Source organism: Chrysemys picta, chromosome 2 (genome assembly GCF_011386835.1).
Source record: "Chrysemys picta bellii isolate R12L10 chromosome 2, ASM1138683v2, whole genome shotgun sequence".
In the NCBI taxonomy this organism is placed as follows: Eukaryota; Metazoa; Chordata; order Testudines; family Emydidae; genus Chrysemys; species Chrysemys picta.
In genome coordinates, this window is record NC_088792.1 from 277,052,422 (window position 1) to 277,074,041 (window position 21,620).

General features: G+C 48.0%; 1 protein-coding gene across 1 annotated transcript; it reads right to left on the bottom strand.

Moving 5' to 3' along the window:
- Positions 1-7,340: 7,340 nt before the first annotated feature.
- Positions 7,341-9,390, bottom strand: LOC135981832 (uncharacterized). Its single transcript, XM_065586236.1, has 2 exons — positions 8,464-9,390; positions 7,341-7,916 (listed from the first exon to the last, which is right to left on the bottom strand). Exons 1-2 carry the CDS (start codon positions 9,002-9,004, stop codon positions 7,447-7,449), a joined length of 1,011 nt encoding a protein of 336 aa, XP_065442308.1. The 5' UTR covers positions 9,005-9,390; the 3' UTR covers positions 7,341-7,446.
- Positions 9,391-21,620: the final 12,230 nt, after the last annotated feature.

The window sequence follows — 21,620 nt, forward strand, 5'->3', positions numbered from 1 at the left end:
ACTCATCCCTGACCCCAGGCTTTGCCCTTTGAAAAGCAAATGAACCGTATTGTTCAACCGTTTAATGTCCATCTAGAGGCCAGCATTTATGAGCCTGGTTGAAGTCTCTGTTACCTCAGTGGGTTGCACAGCTCTTGATTCATATTTGGATCATTGTCCTTCTGTTTTTGGAAACAACCCAGATTATTAGCTCTGGAAAGCTCAGCTTGGACCAAATGTAGCTCCAAAACAAACAAACAAACAAACAAACAAAAAAGGTAGCAGCAGTTTTGACACCAGAACCGCACTCGCTGCAGCAAAAGCAGAGTATAGGGGAACTGCGGCCATCTTTCAAGTAAGACACAAAACCAAAGACCTCACCACTTGTGGATTTGAAAGATCCCATGGCACTTTCACAAGAACAGGGAACTTAGCTCCCATCTGTTCAGAAACTCCAACTTGGGGTCATTACTATGCATTTTTTCTGGTGAAATTCCTGCTGCAGTTCCAACAGCAGAAGTTATTTTTCACTTCCTGTCAAACTCTTACATGGCACTGCTGTGTGCTGGTCAACAGTTGCTGCGTTCCGCCCCAGGGATGGCTGCAGTTCTGCAGTGGCTGTAGCAGTTCCTGGTTCTCAAGCCTTTGAGATCCATTGGAGTGACGAGCTCTTGTCAGTCCCTAGGGCTTTAAAATTCCTTTTCTCTCCTGTCTGCAGATTGACGAGCCTTGACTTGGCTATAGGTTGGGATTATCCGCAAAATATTATATCTTCACAGATGACCAGTTCCCCAAAAGCATTTAGCAATCTCTTTTGCATGAGATTTTTATTGCTACCAAATCCCATTGTGAATGTTTGATACTAAATTCATCTCTATGTACTACAGGTCAATAGTATATGCAATTAAGTTCTTGTTGATTACAACAACTCAAATACTTGTAGTTTCCCAGATGTCTTGGAAATGACTCATTCTGCCTATGCTTAGCAGTAGGGTGCCATATGTTTAATTTGAATTTGCCTTTTATTATTTTTATTTTGAAACAAAAAGGCCAGATTTTTAGATGGTGTAGCTCCTTGGACATTGGTGGAGCTATCCGGATTTCCACCAGTTGTGGATCCATCTGTCCCTTACTGTATAATGCGCACACATTATACAACGCAAATGACTTTCTCAAACAATGTGTCTGCCGGCCAATGAGTGCAGAATTACTGCCATGACAGTCCACCGCTTGCACTTGCTATGGGATCAGGGCAATGACACAGATGGCCCATACTGAATTGGCAATGAGCAGGCATAGGGCCAGATTAACTTTTTGTGGGCCCGGTGCCAAATGTATTTGTGGGCCCCCCTTGGGAATGAAGGGGTCAGGGGCAAGAGCACAGTGGGCAGGGTGGATTTGATTTAAATCACTAGTCAGGAAGACTCGATTTAATAATGGTTTTCTACATAAAAGTGCATTCTTGTTGGTTGTTATAACCTTAATACATATTCTTTACAACTCAGAGATAGATGTAGGTTTCATTTTTAGAAGGTACACACTATACATTTTTAAACAGTGATTTATTTTGAAAACTTTTCAGATGAGTTTTACAGCTATATCGGAAAATGAATGATTGTCTGGTTATTTCTTTTACCAAAGGTAATTGAAGTAGATATTTATGAAGTCATTGGGAAGTGAACTAGGTCCAATTCAAAAGGTTAATCATTAATATTTGGAGGATTTTCTTGCCAGGCTGTATTAGGAGAACATCATCTGACAGACATTTAAATTGTTTTATTTAACTAAAATAACAATGTTAATATTTGGAGGATTTTCTTGCCAGGCTGTATTAGGAGAACATCACCCGACAGACATTTAAATTGTTTTATTTAACTAAAATAACAATGTTAAGTATTCTGGATTTTTTTCTGCAACAGCCAACATAATATTTTAACAAAAAAGCATATGTCCCTCGCTTCTCACATTTATCTCCAGACTTCTTCTCCTTGTTCAGATCTATTCCACCCCCAACAATCTTCTATGCATTGAACTTTTTGAAACTTTTCACTTTTAAAGAGAGGTAAGGGATTGACTCTGTGTACACAAATGTGCAGAGGGACAATAGAGTTGAGGTCTGTTATTTCTCACCTCTATATATTATTTATTTATTTTAAAACATTGTTGCTGTTAACAAGCATGTTACCTCTGGAGACACAAATCCACAGTCTGAGAAACTGGAAAACTAAGCATCTCTGATGGTATCTTCTAGACTGAGCACTGAGTCCCATTGGGTAGATAGAAAGATTGACCTAAATAATCTATACAGAAGCCTGTGGAACCCCATAAATTTGGGTCCCTAATCCATGAACTATTGGAACTCATTTACAAAACTTTTCTTAAACATTACATGAATATATTGTCTCATACTATAGAATTAGAATTTATAATCCCTATTCCATGATGAGATATAATGTATCTTAATTAAAACTATCTTTAGATAGGTGTTTTCCTCAAAAATCCGATTGAAATAAAAAAAAAATCAGATTTTTTTTATTTTTTTTAAAAAGTCATTGATTTGTATCCACTCTGAGAGTGGGGCATGGTGTGTGGGTGGGGAGGATTGGTCCCCAGCTGGAGCGAGGCAGGGGCCAGGGGCAAGATGAGTACAGTGGGGCATGGTGGGAGGATTAGTCCCTGATGACTGGAGGCAAGGCAGGGGCCGGGGGCAAAAGCACAGCGGGGCAGGAGCAAGGGTTGGTTCCTGGAGCAAGGGAGGGACGGGGGGGGGGGGGGGGAGGTAAACTGCAAGTGCAGCAGGGCTCAGGAGGGGCGGGGGGGTCCTCTTACCCCTTCTCCCTGGTTCTAGCCCATTCTCTTTGTCTCTCTCTGCACTGAGCTGAAGGTGGGGGTGCACTGAGCACAGAGCTGAGGGTGCAGGTCTGGGAGGGAATTAGGGTGCAGGAGCAGGCTGGGGGTTGGGGTGCAGGGTCTGGCCAGGAGCTAGGGTGAGGGAGGGGGCTCAGGGTTGGGGCAGGAGGTTGGGGTGTGGAGCACTTACCTGGGGAAGCTCCCATTTGGTGTGAGGGGTGCAGGTGGGAATGTGGGAGGGAGTGCAGGAGCTCCTGTTTAGTGCTCAGGGTGGGGGTGGGGATGTGGGCGGGGGGTGCAGGAGTCAGGGCATGGGGTGGGGTGGGGCTGGGTATGTGGGGGGGTGCAGGAGTCAGGGCAGGGGGCTGGGTGTGTGTGAGGGGGTGTAGGAGTCAGGGCAGAGGGCTGGGGGTGTGGGCTGGGGTTATGGTTGTGGGGGAAGTGCTGGGAAGGGAGGGGGAGATGGAGGGGCAGGAACGCGGCATGCTTGGGGGAAGAGGCAGGGGAGGGAGAGCTTGGCTGCCGTCGGAGCCTGCCCTGCAGCAGGAGCCAACAGGACCCAGCTTCTGCCCACTGCCCCCGCAGGAGAACGCATTGGGCAGGGGCGGAGAACAGCGGGCTGGGCAGGGCCCCTTTGGACCATGGGCATGGTGCCAGTGGCACCATGGTAAATCCGGTACTGAGCAGGCACCCTCCAGGTTGTCCCCTGCTGGCATAGGAACTGGCCCAGTGGTGAGCTGTCTGCATTATTTCACTTCTGCACTGCTGGCTCAGATAGTTATGTCTCTTGAGTTATTTATTTTCCTTTTTGCAAATCTCACTAGACACTAAGGGTATGTCTACACTACGAAATTAGTTCGAATTTATAGAAGCCGGTTTTATTGAAATCGGTTGTATACAGCCGATTGTGTATGTCCACACATAAAATGCTCTAGATGCTCTAGTCGGCAGACCGCGTCCACAGTACGAGGCTAGCGTCGACTTCCGGAGCATTGCACTATGGGTAGCTATCCCACAGCTATCCCACAGTTCCCACAGTCTCCGCCGCCCCTTGGAATTCTGGGTTGAGATCCCAATGCCCGGATGATGCAAAACAGTGTCGCGGGCGGTTCTGGGTACATGTCGTCAGGCCCCTCCCTCCCCCGTCACAGCAACGGCAGACAATAGATTCGCGCCTTTTTATCTGGGTTACCTGGGTTACCTGTGCAGACAACATGGAGCCCGCTCAGCACAGCTGAGCTCACCGTCACCATATGTCCTCTTGGTGCCGGCAGACGTGGGACTGCATTGCTACACAGCAGCAGCTGCTAACTGCCTTTTGGCGGTAGACGGTGCAGTAGACTGGTAGCCTTCATCGGCGATCTGGGTGCTGGCAGCCGTGGGGCTTGCCTTTTGGCAGTAAATGGTGTATTATGACTGTTAGCCGGCCTATTACAAGTCGGGTCATCGCACGTTAGCAGAGTCTTCCCCGAGCAGCCGATTGTGCAATAGGCCTGAAGACCATCGTCATACACCGCCCCGTATTTGCTGCCAAGCACCCAGAAAGATGCCGAGGGCTATCAGTCACGCTGCACCGTCGTCTTAAGATGTAAAAAAATAGATTTTCTCTGTATTCATTTGCTTCCCCCTCCCTCCGTCAAATCAACGGCCTGCTAAACCCAGGGTTTTCAGTTTAATCTTTGGGGGGGACCATTCTGTGACAGTTGTTTGTGTCTCTCCCTGATGCACAGCCACCGTTCTTTATTTTAATTCCCTGTGCCTGTACGCCATGTCGTCACTCGGCCCCCCTCCCTCCTTCCCCTAGGCCGTCAGATACTACGTTTGCGCCACAGCTCGAGCCGAGAAGCGGTTCGCGCCTTTTCTTTGAATTCTGGGTTGAGATCCCAATGCCCGGATGATGCAAAACAGTGTCGCGGGCGGTTCTGGGTACATGTCGTCAGGCCCCTCCCCCCTCGTCACAGCAACGGCAGACAATAGATTCGCGCCTATTTACCTGGGTTACCTGTGCAGACAACATACCACGGCAAGCATGGAGCCCGCTCAGCTCAGCTGAGCTCACCGTCACCATATGTCCTCTGGGTGCCGGCAGACGTGGGACTGCATTGCTACACAGCAGCAGCTGCTAACTGCCTTTTGGCGGTAGACAGTGTAGCATGAGTGATAGCCGTGGGGCTGGCAGCCGTAGTGCTGCATTGCACCAGCCCCTTCCAGGCGATGGTATATTATGACTGGTACCCATCGTCGTCGTACTGGTGTGGCTGTCAATCATGGCCACCTGGGCAGACATGCTACTGTTTTGATGATGACGGTTACCAGTCATAATATACTATTTTCTGCCAATTGCCCAGTATTGTCTGCTAAGCACCCAGAAGAGGCCGAGGGCGATGCTGGGTGCTGGCGGACGTGGGGCTGGCAGACGTGGGGCTGCATTGCTACACAGCAGCAGCCCCTTGCCTTTTGGCAGATGATGGTATTTTATGATTGGTACCCATCGTCGTCATACTGGTATGGCTGTCAATCATGGCCACCTGGGCAGACATGCTACTGTTTTGATGATGACGGTTACCAGTCATAATATACTATTTTCTGCCAATTGCCCAGTATTGTCTGCTAAGCACCCAGAAGAGGCCGAGGGCGATGCTGGGTGCTGGCGGACGTGGGGCTGGCAGACGTGGGGCTGCATTGCTACACAGCAGCAGCCCCTTGCCTTTTGGCAGATGATGGTATTTTATGATTGGTAACCGTCATCGTCATATTGGTATGGCTGTCACTCATGCTGCAGCGTCGGCTGCCACCTTAAGATGTAAAAAATAGATTTGTTCTGTGTTCATTTGCTTCCCCTTCCTCCGTGAAATCAACGGCCTGCTAAGCCCAGGGTTTCCAGTTTAATCTTTGGGGGCACCATTCTGTGTGACAGTTGTTTGTGTTTCTCCCTGTTCCTGTACCTGTAGGCCATGTCGTCACTCGGCCCTCCCTCCCTCCCTCCCGCCCTCCTTCTCCTGGTCCATCAGATACTACTTTCGCGCCTTTTTTCTGACCAGGCGCCATAGCTAGCACTGGGATCATGGAGCCCGCTCAGATCACCGCGGCAATTATGAGCACTATGAACACCACGCGCATTGTCCTGGAGTATATGCAGAGCCAGAACATGCCAAGGCGAAACCCGGACCAGGCGAAGAGGCGATTGCAGCGCGGCGACGAGAGTGATGAGGAAATTGACATGGCCATAGACCTCTCACAAGGCACAGGCCCCAGCAATGTGGAAATCATGGTGTTACTGGGGCAGGTTGATACCGTGGAACGCCGATTCTGGGCCCGGGAAACAAGCACAGACTGGTGGGACCGCATCGTGCTGCAGGTATGGGACGATTCCCAGTGGCTGCGAAACTTTCGCATGCGTAAGGGCACTTTCATGGAACTTTGTGACTTGCTTTCCCCTGCCCTGAAACGCCAGGATACCAAGATGAGAGCAGCCCTCACAGTTGAGAAGCGAGTGGCGATAGCCCTGTGGAAGCTTGCAACGCCAGACAGCTACCGGTCAGTCGGGAATCAATTTGGAGTGGGCAAATCTACTGTGGGGGCTGCTGTGATCCAATTTGCCAGGGCAATGAAAGACCTGGTGATAGCAAGGGTAGTGACTCTGGGCAACGTGCAGTCAATAGTGGATGGTTTTGCTGAAATGGGATTCCCAAACTGTGGCGGGGCCATAGACGGAACCCATATCCCTATCTTGTCACCGGAGCACCAAGCCACCGACTACGTAAACCGCAAGGGGTACTTTTCAATGCTGCTGCAAGCCCTGGTGGATCACAAGGGACGTTTCACCAACATCAACGTGGGATGGCCGGGAAAGGTACATGATGCTCGCGTCTTCAGGAACTCTGCTCTGTTTCGAAAGCTGGAGGAAGGGACTTTCTTCCCGGACCAGAAAGTGACCATTGGGGATGTTGAAATGCCTATCGTGATCCTTGGGGACCCAGCCTACCCCTTAATGCCATGGCTCATGAAGCCGTACACAGGCAGCCTGGACAGGAGTCAGGACCTGTTCAACTACAGGCTGAGCAAGTGCCGAATGGTGGTGGAATGTGCATTTGGACGTTTAAAAGCGCGCTGGCGCAGTTTACTGACTCGCTCAGACCTCAGCGAAAAGAATATCCCCATTGTTATTGCTGCTTGCTGTGCGCTCCACAATATCTGTGAGAGTAAGGGGGAGACCTTTATGGTGGGGTGGGAGGTTGAGGCAACTCGCCTGGCCGCTGATTACGCGCAGCCAGACACCAGGGCGGTTAGAGGAGCACAGCAGGGCGCGGTGCGCATCAGAGAAGCTTTGAAAACGAGTTTTGTGACTGGCCAGGCTACTGTGTGAAACTTCTGTTTGTTTCTCCTTGATGAACCCTCCAACCCCCCCCCCGACCCGGTTCACTCTACTTCCCTGTAAACCAACCACCCCACCCCACCCTCCCCTCCCCTCCCGCTTGCAGAGGCAATAAAGTCATTGTTTTTTTCACATTCATGCATTCTTTATTAGTTCCTTACAGAGGTAGGGGGATAATTGCCAAGGTAGCTGGGATGGGTGGGGGAGGAGGGATGGAAAAGGACATACTGCATTTTAAAACTTTAACTCTTATTGAAGCCCAGCCTTCTGATGCTTGGGCGATCATCTGGGGTGGAGTGACTGGGTGGACGGAGGCCCCCCCACCGTGTTCTTGGGCGTCTGGGTGAGGAGGCTATGGAACTTGGGGAGGAGGGCTGTTGGTTACACAGGGGCTGTAGCGGCGGTCTCTGCTCCTGCTGCCTTTCCTGCAACTCAACCATACGCTCGAGCATATCACTTTGATGCTCCAGCAGACGGAGCATTGCCTCTTGCCGTCTGTCTGCAAGCTGACGCCACCTATCGTCTTCAGCCCGCCACCTCTCCTCTCGTTCATGTTGGGCTTTTCTCATCTCCGACATTGACTGCCTCCACGCGTTCTGCTGTGCTCTATCAGCGTGGGAGGACATCTGCAGCTCCGTGAACATCTCGTCCCTCGTCTTACGTTTTCTCTTTCTAATGTTCACGAGCCTCTGCGAAGGAGAAACATTTGCAGCTGGTGGAGGAGAAGGGAGAGGTGGTTAAAAAAGACACATTTTAGGGAACAATGGGTACACTCTTTCATTACAAGGTCGCATATTTCGGCTTGCAGGCAGCCATCGTAGGCCACAGTGTTTTGGCTATTTTAACCTTCTTAGCATGCGGGAAAGGTTGCAAACAGCAGCGCATTTCCCATATCAAGGATGAATTGGGTTGTCCATTTAAAATGGGGTTTCAATGTAAAAGGAGGGGGCTGCGGTTTCCCGGTTAACATGCGGCACAAACACAAGTAAAGCCCCCCCCCCCCCCACACACACACGATTCTCTGGGATGATCACTTCACCCCTCCCCCCCACCGCGTGGTTAACAGCGGGGAACATTTCTGGTGAGAATAGCAGGAACGGGCGCCTCTGAATGTCCCCCTTAATAAAATCACCCCATTTCAACCAGGAGAGCTTTCTGGAGATGTCCCTGGAGGATTTCCGCTCCATCCCCATACACGTTAACAGACTTGCTTGCTTTTTTTTTGTAATGTTTACAAATATTTACAAAGTTACACTCACCAGAGGTCTCCTGTGTGCCCTGAGGGTCTTGGGTGAGTTCGGGGGTTACTGGTTCCAGGTCCAGGGTCACAAACATATCCTGGCTGTTGGGGAAAACGGTTTCTCCACTTCCTTGCTGCTGTGAGCTACCTACAGTACCTCCATTGTCATCTTCCTCGTTCCCCGAACCGTCTTCCCTGTGTGTTTCTCCAGTGAGAGAGTCATAGCACACGGTTGGGGTAGTGGTGGCTGCACCCCCTAGGATCGCATGCAGCTCCGCGTAGTAGCGGCAAGTTTGCGGCTCTGCCCCGGACCTTCCGTTTGCTTCTCTGGCTTTGTGGTAGGCTTGCCGTAGCTCCTTAATTTTCACGCGGCACTGCTGTGTGTCCCTGTTATGGCCTCGGTCCTTCATGGCCTTGGAGATCTTTTCTAATACTTTTCCATTTCTTTTACTGCTACGGAGTTCAGCTATCACTGCTTCATCTCCCCATATGGCGAGCAGATCTCGTACCTCCCGTTCGGTCCATGCTGGAGCTCTTTTGCGATCCTGGGAGGACTCCATGACGGTTACCTGTGCTGATGAGCTCTGCGTGGTCACCTGTGCTCTCCACGCTGGGCAAACAGGAAATGAAATTCAAACCTTCGCGGGTCTTTTCCTGTCTACCTGGTCAGTGCATCTGAGTTGAGAGCGCTGTCCAGAGCGGTCACAATGAAGCACTGTGGGATAGCTCCCGGAGGCCAATAACATCGAATTCCGTCCACACTACCCCAATTCCGACCCGCAAAGGCCGGTTTTATCGCTAATCCCCTCGTCGGAGGTGGTGTAAAGAAACTGGTTTAAAGGGCCCTTTAAGTCGAAAGAAAGGGCCTCGTTGTGTGGACGTGTCCAGGCTTAATTCGGTTTAACGCTGCTAAAGTCGACCTAAACCCGTAGTGTAGACCAGGCCTCAGTTACCAGAGCTGGTGGAACTCTGCATTCAACCAAGCTATCAGGAATGCATTTCTTAGACACACACACTACTCAGCCCAGAAGATTCTTGTCAAGGGAATCTCTACGCACATTGGGTTGTCCTTCCTACTCTATAATCTTCATCACCACCCTTCCACATGAGAAGACCATCTCTGTAGCACCCAGGAACTGTCTTTGGAGGGGTAGCAACTATGTCCATAATTTTAGCTAGTTCAGCTCATGCCAAGTGGGTTATGCCTCAGAAACCAGATTTGGGAGTCTTTATGTGGTAATATTTGGCTTTGGAGAAGGAGATTGAGGGCTTGCTACATGGGGACACTCAAGAAAGTTAATCCAAATTAACAAATTGTGACTTTAAAGTGAATTAGTTAAACCACATTTGTGGACACTCATTCCTGTGTGGACATCCATTCCCAAAGAAAGTGGCCTCTATTCAGTTGATTTTAATTCACTTTGGAAGTAGAAGCAGACAGAAGAGCAGTGCGAGAATGCCAAGGTTTCCTTCTTTGCTAATGTTGATGCTTCTTTTGCTTTTGGTCTGTGGTGGTTTATCCCACTTTCCTAGATTTGGGATTTGAAAGATTCCAAGTGAAACGCAGTTAGCTGAATTCTACATGGCTTCCAGGCCAGACCCTAGCTGGACTGAGGCTATGAAATCTGCAACCAGGTTTCTATTATAGATGTTTCATCCCCTGCTAACTCCAACAGCTAGGACAAGAAACTTCCCTGTTGCGTCTCCTTCCACTCCTATTTACAACATTGGGTCCATTGTGTTTCTCATCCATTTTTGGGATGTCGCTTTGGAGATTTGCCAAATAAATGTACACTTCTAAGCCCTGTTCATCTCTGGGATGAGAGGACATCATGAGTCTCTTTCAGTTGTTCTGAAAAGTTTTCAGTAATCATTTTGGATACTTATCTGAGGGAACTCTGAATAGTTTGTAATTTTCCCATCACTAGGTGTAAAAACGACCCTTGACTAGTAGCCCAATCAGTCAGAATGATACAGTGGAAATGAAAAAAGTAGAACATAATAGAACAGAGACGGTCTTGTCTTATATTTAGAGAAACTGCAATCTAGAGTCCAAAGAGAATTAAAAACAAACAAACAAACAAAAAACTCTTGAGTGGAATAAATGCTCAGCTGGAGTGCACAACCAGAGACTTCCCAGGAACGACCCAGCAGCAGGAGCTCACAGGTGCCCACACTCAAAGGACACAAAGGTGCAAATGTAACATTACGAACTCCCTGGCTGATTGTGTCCCAAGGAAATGACACATTTGAGCAACTGCTGAAAATCCCAAGTTCCCTTTTCCAAGTTCCAGCTTTTCTGCACCTCATGGCACTAGGAACCCGCCTGCAGCAGCTCTGATCCACCAAGAGGGGATGAAATCAGTGTGATTGCCGGTACCCTTCCTGCACAGAGCATGCTGCACTGTGCCTCTGGGGCAGCATTCCCACCCGCGGAAGGCTCTGTGCCTCCCTGTTTTGGCATTCAGGAGCCTGCCTCGGCAGCTCTTTCAGTACTCTAGTAATAGTATTTGTTACCCAGTCCTGTGTCCTTCCATCTATGTAAGGACGCTAAATGCCCTCAGTTCCCATGAGTTGAGGGCGCTCAGCTCCTTGTAGGGGGTGCTCAGAACGTCGCAGGATCGGGCAGCAGATTTTGGATGCCTCCATTTTCAGGTTTCCAATTTGGAACACCGTGAGCCTGATATTCAGAGGTGCTGAGCGCCAGCAGCTCCCGCTGACCTAAGCTGACCGGATGTCCTGATTTTATAGGGACAGTCCCAATATTCAGGGCTTTTATATATATATATATAGGGGCCTATTACTGCCTCGCTTCCTCTCCCAATTTTTCGCACTTGTTATCTGGTCACCCTACACTCACCTCATCTGGAGTGCTGCATGCTTGGGTCCAAAATGTGCCAAGCTGGGCACCCAACAATTGAGCTACACCAAATCAGTGGCTACTTTGGAAATGTTTTGCCCTAGTGACCGGGAGAGCCTGGCTATCCTCTAGGTACAAACCTGGTGGGCCAGGTTCTGATACCCTGACTCAGACTGAGTAGCACCTGACTCTCCAAGTGGTCCCATTGACTTCGCAGAGTGACCTACTATTCACCCTGAGTAAGGATAGCAGAAACTAGCCCTAACAGCATAAGCATTCCAGAAAAAAAAAAGTTTAGGACATGCACTACTCTGCTACTTTCAATGAAGATCTCTGCAAAAATAATCGAAGGAGGGCTCCAGATGAAAAGGTTTCCCCCTCTTTAAAATTCCAGGCATTGTTCATTAGTTAGCATGTTCACAGAGACATCTGCACAAACTAATAGATATGTTGTGTTCAAGTCACGGAGAACAGCGCGGCAGAGAGAGAGAGAGAGCAGAATCGCTCGCTTTTCCTTTCAGTGGGACTGAAAGCTGTACTTAGCAAAGCCAATTCTTTGGGTCCTTTTAATAAAATGACAGTAATTTGACAGTAATAAACATTAGGCTGTCACTATAATGCAGCAGTTTGCAAATAACATTGACATTATCTTATGCTTGGTGTCAGGCTGTGGGGCCCCTTTATCAGCTGATTAATGGGAAAATTGGATAAAATCCTTTCAATCTGACAAAAGCAGCTAAGATTGCATTAGGATGAGACGTCTTTTTTCCCTCTGTTCCTTTTAAACAGTGGCGCTTGTTTTGCTTGTTTGGCTGTCGTTTTTTATTTATTTATTTTAATTTAATTTGGGCTTTTATGCAAGGCTGCCACGTGTTAAACATAAATGGTTACATCACCCAACATCCTGAAAGCCTCCAGAAGAGTCATTTTGAGTCAAAAGCAGAAGTTTTTCTTTGTTCCCTGGAAAGATCATTTCTGAAACAAATAAGGGGTTAAGAGAATCTCCAGCTTTAACTTCTGGCTTCTTCCCTTCCACAGAGCCCAGCCATTTCTACATGCTAGAGATAGCTTTACACCAGTGAGCCGGCTTCCCTGACTCATTCCAGGGAATGACTAAAGCAGAAATTCACTAGTGTTCTTTTGCCATACTAAGTTCTTTGCCACAGCTGCTCGTTACCATGAGCCAGTCAGTCTGTCATTCCAAAGTTCTAATCCCCACGTCCTCCTCAATTATCCATTTCCCCCCCCTTCATTCAGGATTTCCTTGGCCAGAGTGGGTTGGGTTTTAAAAAGAAAATAAAGACGAAGCCCTGCTCCCCTAAAATTTTGCATAGCAACATTTTGTAACAGTGCATTATGCGAAACCTTTTCATGCCATTTATTATGTTGATCATATGCTGCATAATGCATGTATCTGCAAATGGGAGATGGATTTGTAAAGTGGCTTGACTTCAAAAAGGAACCGGGATACAGAAGGCTAGATGGAGAGCAGGGGCGGCAGATCTGTATAATTTTTAGTGGTGCCCAGAATGGATCCAAGTCCCACCTCCGCCCCCACACCTGCCTAAGGCTCTGGGAGGGGGTTGGGGTGCAGGCTCTGGGAGGATCTGCAGGCCCTGGGAGGGAATTTGGATGTGAGAGGAGGTGCAGGCTTGGGAGGGAGTTGGTATGCGAGGTGGGATCAGGCTCTGGGAGGGAGTTTGGCTGTGGGCTCTGGGCTGGAGCAGGGTTTTGGGATGCGGAAGGGGGTGAGGCGCTTACCTTGGGTGGCTCCCGAAAGCAACCCGCACATCCCTCTGGCAGCGGCTTCTAGGCAGGGGGGCCAGGGCTCTCTGTGCGCCGCTGCCCACAGGAACCGCCCCCGCAGCTCCCATTGGCTGCAGTTCCAATGGCGGGGGCAGCACGCGGAGAAAAACCCTCCCCCAAGGGGCCGCAGGGACATGCTGGCCGCTTCCAAGGGTGACACGCCAAGGGGAGTGAGGGTGGGCACGAAGACACTTTCGCCCCACTTCGCTGCCAGTGGTGGTGGCGGGGGTCTGCAGGCCCTTTTAAATCGCCTGGGTGTGGCAGGCGGGGCTGGGAGGTGCTCCAGGGGAGGCATGTGGGGGCGGCAGGCAGGGCTCAGGGAGAGACCTGGCCCAAATATTCCTGGAGCACGGGCACCATGGGCCCATACAACTCTCTGCCCCGATGTAGAGTTTGCTCTCATCCCCGGGGAAGGGGCAGTGCATGTAGCTACATCAACCCAACAGGTGCTCCAGGAAGGACTTATGACTCAGACGTACCCCTGAGTCATAAATCCTCCCAATCGCCTGTGGAGATGGGGAACGAGGGCGTACATTGTGTTGGCCCATTACCCCCCACACCATCCTCCTGCCATCTCATGTCCTTTGCTCCCACTTACTTGCAGGAGAGGAGTATCGGGCATCCACAACCTCTGCTCTCCCCTTCCCCCACCTCCATGCTCAGAATTAGCTTAAGGCCTCGATAGCCATGCAGGAGAGCAGTATGGTGCCTTATGTCTGCTTCCTCTCAAGTGCGGCCAGATAGGGCCCTAATTTAGCACCTCACATGGACTTTGTAAGCTAACACTAATCTACCAGCTTCCAAGGGGGCCATTAGGAATCAGTCCCATTCTGCATATTTTGCTTGTGCTGTAATACGATTGGAATATTAGTAGGACCCCTCCTCTCCCAATTCCCATAGGAGTGAATCGCAGATATTGTGCATCCGCTGACTGACTAATTCAGGGCTCCATCTTGTGAGGACCAACTACCCACAACACCACTGGCTTGGTCCTGCCTCCAGTCAGGCCTGCCGACTGGGGGGCGGGGGACAAAGAGGGCAATTGCCCAGGGGCCTGGATGATTTAAAGGGGCCTGAGGGCCCCCAGCTGCTGCTTTTCAATCGCCTGGGTGGGCCACAGGGTTCCTAGGCGTGCACGGGTTGGTACCGGTGGCGGCGGTGAAGGCAGGCGGGCGGGCATGTGGAAGCCCTGTCCGTGCTGGAAGAACACACCCAGCAGCACAGCACCGCCCAAATGTCAGGCAGACCGTGTCCATGTGGGCCCGGCTTGTATGTGCACGCACCAGCCGCCGCACGTGGTCCAGCTCCGTGCCCATGTGGTGACGCCATGTCGGGCCAGCAGCAGCGTGGGGCCTGGCTCCAGCCTGCCCTGTACGGTGCACAGTGGCAGCGCATTGACTGTTCTGCCCTGGGGCCCGGAATTGCTGTCGGTGGGCCTGCCTCCAGTGATGGATAATGACACTTACATAGCCCTTTTCAGCTATGCATCTCACAGCGCCTTGCAAAGGGAAGCAAGTTTTACCCTAATTTTACAGCCGAGAGACCCAGAGATATTAAGTAACTTGGGCTAAGGCCATGCAGGAACTCAGTGGCAGAGCCAAAAATAGAACTCAGGTCTCTCGACTCCAGTCCACTGACATCCACAGTGCAGGACAGAGACCACAGATTTAATTGGGAGTTGATGGTGTTCAGTCTTTCCACGAGGCACCCAGCACCCCCTAAGGTTGGGCCAGCAATGACTGTTGGAAGTCAATGTTTTCATGGGGCTGGTTTTGCCACACAGTCTGTGATGAACTTCCCAAGCTAGAGTTAATTTAATGTACTACTTAATGCCACATCATAATGTCTTTCTTTACTTAGGTGGCTTGTGTAATTTAGTCTGTTTTCTCAGCCTAGCACTGACCTTTATTCAGCTACAATTTAATGTGTCGAACTTGGTAATAGCTAACGGGGGATATATATCACCTTGCTGCAGCTTCTCCCTAAAACAAGAGGTATGGGTGAGCCTGGAGAGCTAAGCGAGGGGCCATTTCAAGTATATCTTGTCCCCACCCCAAGTAGAAAATAACAACATTCAATGTGCAACCAAGTTTCCTTCCATCTCCCCCAAAATTCTATGGTGGAGAAATGTGTTACACCTGGGGAGCAAGGGTGTACAATGGGCATCTCTCCAGAACTGGGCTGCATTTAAGGAGAACATTAGGGGATCAGAAAGATAGGGAACCAGGAGGATGTGTGTCATGGGGTGGATAGCCCCTCTAAGGGGAGTGAGGGCTTCTTTAAGGAGAACAAGGGTGGTCTTGTCCCACCCATAAGTAATTAATTGCCTAGGTAGCTGGTGGACAGCTAAGTGGCTACCAAAGCTACTAAAAGCTTACCAGAGCTCAGTTATGGGAGAGTGCTCCTGGAGAGAGGAGGCTCCCAAGGGAAAGGAACTTCCCAGATAGCTACAGGAGGAGCTGCCTGCTACTGGGAGAAGAGCTGCGGTGATCTGGAAGGCCATGCAGATATCTTGGCTCTAGGGAAGGACTCAAGGGCGAGAGTGCATTGTGGGTAAAGGGCTGGTTCATGGAACAGACAAACATGGAGTCTGCTCCTCCGCTAAGAAGCCTGGGTGTTTGTCCATCTGTGAACTTTCCGTTACTAACCAGAGCCTCGAAAGTGGGGGCTCAAGTTATCACAACACAACTCATGGTCCACACCCTGAGCACAGAGCCAGGAACAGAAGCATCTTCACATAAACATTTTGCCCAGTTCCTGGTGGGATGGGTCCTCCCATGACCCAGGTGTCCCTTGCGTATGAAGGTTTGGCAGCCACGGGAAGGAGGTTGAGCTGGTTGAAATTTTCTCATCCAAACAGTGGTTGGTTGGTTGGATGGCTTTTTTTTGGGGGGGGGGGGGGGGGGAGAGGAATCGCTTTTTGACAGAATGAACATTTTTGTTTCTGTTCAGATATTCTGATATTTTTTGACAACCCGCCCAAAAAACCGGAGGGGGGGGGACAACTACTTTTTGAAATCCAAAGGGTTATTTTTTCCTTCCATTTCTTTTCCAGTGGAAAAAAAAAAGAGGAGAATGGGGAAAAAAAAGTTTAAACTAATTAATATTCTGCTTTTGTTCCATCATAAAACCAGACTTTTTTGGAACAAAATAAATGTTTGACTGCACTCAATATTTTGGGGGGAGAAATATATACCATTTTCCAATGAGTGTAACTGGGATGGTATTCACCTGGGGCTTTTGTGCTTGTATACTTCAGAATTGTCCTGTTTAGCCTGGTGAGTCAGATCAGCTTGGGAATAGCTTCGGCCAACTGCTTGCCTTCAAAATGTTATGCTTTTATTGCCTATGAATAAATCTCACAATGAATCAAAACAGCAATAACTGGTTCAAGGGCCCACTGCCAGGGTGCTGGTCCCTCTAAACTGCATCACATCTCTGTCTGCATCTGCAACTAGAATAGTCAGATGATGGTTTGGTCTCCTGTCCAATACCATGTAGGAAGGACATTTCTGAGAAGCTTCCTAGCACATCTATGTACTAGCACGTTCCTATATTCCTTTTTGATTTATATTTAACTCTGGCCCTGCTTGCATCTTTCCTCTCTTACCATAGCCCCCATCTTTGCTAATGAAAGCTGCTTCCCATTTGCTACCCTTATGCCGGAGATGATCTTCCTAGGCCAATGTATCTTTCAGATCTTTCCTTAAGACTCATCTTTTCTGCAAAGCCTGCAAATGCCAACATATGGTAATAAAAACGCTGTCACTGAATTGCTATCTCCGTCTGCTGTATTTAGTAAAGATGTATATTGCATCCAAAAAGAAAACTGCTTTAAAAGAATATCATTAAAGTTGCAAAGTTAAGCACTCAACTATTAGGAAATACCAGAACCAAGGGTGCCCGTGCAACCTTAATTCAATCCCCTTGTGTGTCTGCATTAGGATACAGCCTTTAATTACATAATCACATACTGTTGTTTCTGCAGGGCCCCTTGCCTTTTTCAGTGAACAAGATGAACCTGTTGTGTGACCAAATCAGGTTGTGAAGGAGGCTGTTATCTATAGGAGGCATCTTTTTGTTGCACAAGTTGGAAGGTGTGTATTGAATGAGGCAGGGTGGGGGGTCTCTTGGGTTAGGCAGCTGAATGCCTCAATGACAAATGTATACCTTCCCCAGTGCAGAGTTTCTATGTGATGCTGGGCAAGTCACATAGGTGGATAGAGGTTAGAACCATTAGATCCACAGCATAGAGCTCTGCCACTTGAGCTAACAAAGTAAATAATAGCAGTAGTAGGTTGTCATCCTCTATGTGGGCCAGCCACTAGAGGGAAATGAGGCACACACTTTGCCAGAGGATTTCTTGGATATTTGCTGACAGCAGAGGAATGCTGTGTCTCAGGAACTCTGGCTCCAGTCCGGGTTCTGAGGGGAGTGAAGTCTAGTGGTTATATACCCTTCTGCCCCAGTCCCTTTCAGCCTAGCCTTGTTGAACTTCCAGTCACAGTCTCACATCACTGACATCTGCTTCAGCTGCTCATCCCTGTCTTAGTCCCCATCCCCTCTTGGCTCCGCATCGCAGTTCCCCGTCCCCACCCCCTCTCCGCGTTGCAGGTATGTCTTCTTCTCCTCCCCCCTGGACTTCTTGTCCCGTTCCCTCATCCTCCTGCTCCCTTGCCCCCTCATCCCAATTTCCCCCTCGGCTCCTCCCTGCACCAAACTTTTTGTCTCAGTTATCCCCACCCCTTGTCTAACCCTCCTCCCCCATGACATTCCCCAGGTCCAACTCCTCACACTCTGCACTTCAGTAATGTTATTTCAACCTTCTCCAACCTTCTCCTCCATGCTGCCAGGACACCAGACCGAGGCCACAGGACAGACGGTCTCCCTGATCTCAGTTCTGATGCCACACAGTGGCCCCTGGCAGACGGGAAGAGCAATAGCAGGGAAACTTCTGCTTTATCTTGCAACTTTCAAAAATAAATAAATAAATAAATTAAATAAAAGTCACTCCGAGGCAGAAACCCAGCATGGAAAATTTCAACCCAATCAGTTAAGGTTGGCAAACCTCAACAAAAGCTTTTGCTTCCTACACAGCCAATAAATAACGTCATTAAAGGACTTACCCCCACTATAACTTCAATACATAGCACAGCTTTCATTGACTTCATTGGACAGGGCCTAAGTTAGCATCCTCTTCTAGTTCTTCCAGTAGGATGTGTTCTCCATCTGTTTAGATTGGAAGCTCTACCGGTATGGATCATATCTTCTTCCGTAGCTAGCCGAGACAGAGCCAAGCATGCAGTTGGCACTTAAGTAATAACCCCAGTTTCCAAATGGACAAAGTCAACCCAATGATTGTTTTCGAGGTGACCCCATTTTCATCCCTGGATAAGAGATGCTTACAAAAAAAAACCAACAACAACCCCCCTTCCCACACACATTTGAATGCACCCACAAACCCTGTATTTGTGGGCAATAATGCAGCAGCCATACCCTTTGTGAGGCAATTTATGGTCCACATAGAAAATTTGGTTTATATTGGTCTTAGAATCATAGAATATGAGGGTTGGAAGGGACCTCAGGAGGTCATCTAGTCCAACTCCCTGCTCAAAGCAAGACCAATCCCCAACTTAATCATCCCAGCCAGGGCTTTGTCAAGCCAGGCCTTAAAAACCTCGAAGAAAGGAGATTCCATCACCTCCCTAGGTAACCCATCAGAGTGCTCCACCACCCTCCTAGTGAAAAAGTTTTTCCTAATATCCAACCTAAACCTCCCCCACTGCAACTTGAGACCATTACTCCTTGTTCTGTCATCTGGTACCACTGAGAACAGTCTAGATCCATCCTCTTTGGAACCCCCTTTCAGATAGTCGAAAGCAGCTATCAAATCCCTCCTCATTCTTCTCTTCTGCAGACTAAATAATCCCAGTTCCCTCAGCCTCTCCTCATAAGTCATGTGCTCCAGCCCCCTAATCATTTTTGTTGCCCTCCGCTGGACTCTTTCCAATTTTTTTATATCTTGCATAGATATTATTCCCCGCACTAGCAATCCTTGTGAAGATACCTCGAACTTGACTTCAACATTGAGAAAGCGCTGCTAATAACTAAAATTTCACAGGCATAAGTAGTTTTGAATTAATAATTATTTTGAGTAAGTGCTGGGTAGAGATTTCAGATCCTGTGATTAAAGATCAGCAAAATCTGAATGCCATTAAAAAGATAGGGTAAAATCCTAACTCAGCTAAAATGAGTGATAACTCCCATTGCCTTCAATGGGGCCAGAAATTCTTCTATAGTGACAAGGACGACAATGCATACCGTATTGAAGAGAGTTACAAAATTTGCCACTAGATCACAAGAAACCTATAATATAATGGCTTCATTTCAACTCTCTCTGCAAAGAAACGTCTGAGCATCACTTTTAATTTATTGTAGAGGTCAACTAATAGTATCTCTGATATTAAAATAACTCTATGAGCCAGCAATATGCAACTAAATATCTCTAAAAATCAATAGCAAGGATAACAGTGTTATTGATTAATTTAATTAAACAGATTACATTCAAATATTCACTATAAATATTCACTTGATACTAGTTATCAGATCACATGCAGAGGCCAGGTGAAGGTTCTGAAATTGCCTAGAGAAGACATCAAACAAAGTCAACTGAATACCGAGAGTTCTGTGCAGGACTTACACATTATAATAATGTAAATATGTGGCTATTAGAGGCCCTATTGATCCTTAGTGCCTAAATATTGCATCAGGATTAACAAGGAGAGTAAATCAAATATGGAAAATAATAGCACATTAATCTAAGTAACAGCAATAGACTGCTAAGCTTAGTGTATATTTCAAAGTCACTAATAGAGCACTGTTTTATTCTGGCCACGAATTAGCCATAAAGAGGGAGAGAAGCCTGCAGCAGTGGGTTTGGGGGATATGTGAAACTGATACTTGGAGCGTTCCTGCTGACGCGTTCAGTATCCTGAGCAGCTGTGGCCAAAATAAGGAAAACTAGTTTTGCAAAAAGTTCTGTAATTTCCAAGTTGTTTTCATTTCACAGGGTTACAAAGAAGCCAGTTTTCACATGGGAAAAAAAAAAGTGGAAAATTTTAATTGGATTTTTTTTCAAATTTATTTACAACATTTAGTGAAATAGATATTGATGAGTTTTGGGTACCAAAAGCTGGGTTGTGAGGTTCAGCCCTGCACTGACTTTGACTAGCTTGCATTAGGAATACATGGTCCAATGGATAGGCATCAGAAGTCCTGGATTCTGTTCCTGGTTTCGACCCTGATCTGCTCTGTGACCTTGGGCAACTCACGTTACCGCTCTGTGTTTCTGTTCCCCACACACCCTTTGGGAAAAAGCCGTCACTTACCAGGTCTTTGTACGCATCCTGGCACTCCGAGGTCCCATTTGTGGTTGTACCCAGTAAGCTCCACTGCAGTACAACTAAATAGTAAAAATGACAGACTGTGATGGTTTTGGGAACTGTCTGTACAACTTAGGAATCCTATTAGCTATTGTGGGTGCATTATATGTAGCTGTGTCAGACGGAAGATTTCATTTTGGAAGGGAGGTTCTTTACCTTCTCTGTTGCCTCTTTACCTCCATGTTGGACTGAAATTCCCACAGAGTAGTGGTATGGAGCTGACAATAGGTCATTACATTTGGATGTTCCTCTATTGAACTACAAATGTCCTGGACAATAGACTGCCGCCTATCTTAGAGAACTGGTTTAGCAGGGAGACGTTGCCTAGCAACAAAGCCCCCTTGAGGAATTCTGTTGTTGAGGCACCTAAGAAACTGGAAGGTTATGAAGGGCAGTAGCTGCTCTATTTTTCTCTCTTTTTGGCTTTTTTTTTTAATTTGCCAGCTTAAGACAAGGGAAGCTGCTGTAGCAGTTGGCTGAGCTTGGGCGGGGTGGGGCCTACCTCAACTCAGATGGTTCCCCAAGGACTCCCAAAGGAAAGGTGTGCTGGACAGGGGGAATATGTGTAGGGTTTGTAGCTTTCATATAGAGCTGTGCATTTCTCCGGTGATTAAGTAAAGAGCCACAGTGCTTAGACTATTTAAGGCTCTCAGGGAAGATGTGGTAGGTACAGCATATGACACACGGACACTGCACAGAGTTCTGACACGAAAGCAGCTGAATTTTGCTGGGAAGGGATGTGAATGCACCGCGCACTCCCTTACAAAAGGGAAGAAGATGGAAACCTGAATCCACCCTGAGCCCTGCAAAATTACTTTTGCTCATAATGTGGCAGCTTTGTCATCTTTTGCAGTGACTACACGGGTGATAACAAACACCTTCTACGCTCAGCCCAGTCTAACTCTCCAATTGATTTTTCCCAGCCTGGTGTGCTTGTTTAATAAGAAAAATGTTGCTCGAAACTGAGTCTGATCATCTTAAAGATGTTATTTACTTTTTGAGAGGTGAGCTGGATTATGATTAATACGGTGAATAGCTAAAACCTAATAGAGTCGATGCTTCTTCATA

What these genes read in the sequence shown, in the direction of transcription:
- LOC135981832 (XM_065586236.1), bottom strand. Translation starts at nt 9,004, where the DNA reads ATGGAGTCCTCCCAGGATCGCAAAAGAGCTCCAGCATGGACCGAACGG. An exon ending in GGGCACACAGGAGACCTCTG is followed by an intron (nt 7,917 to 8,463) that starts GTGAGTGTAACT and finishes CTCCTCCACCAG; the next exon opens with CTGCAAATGTTTCTCCTTCG.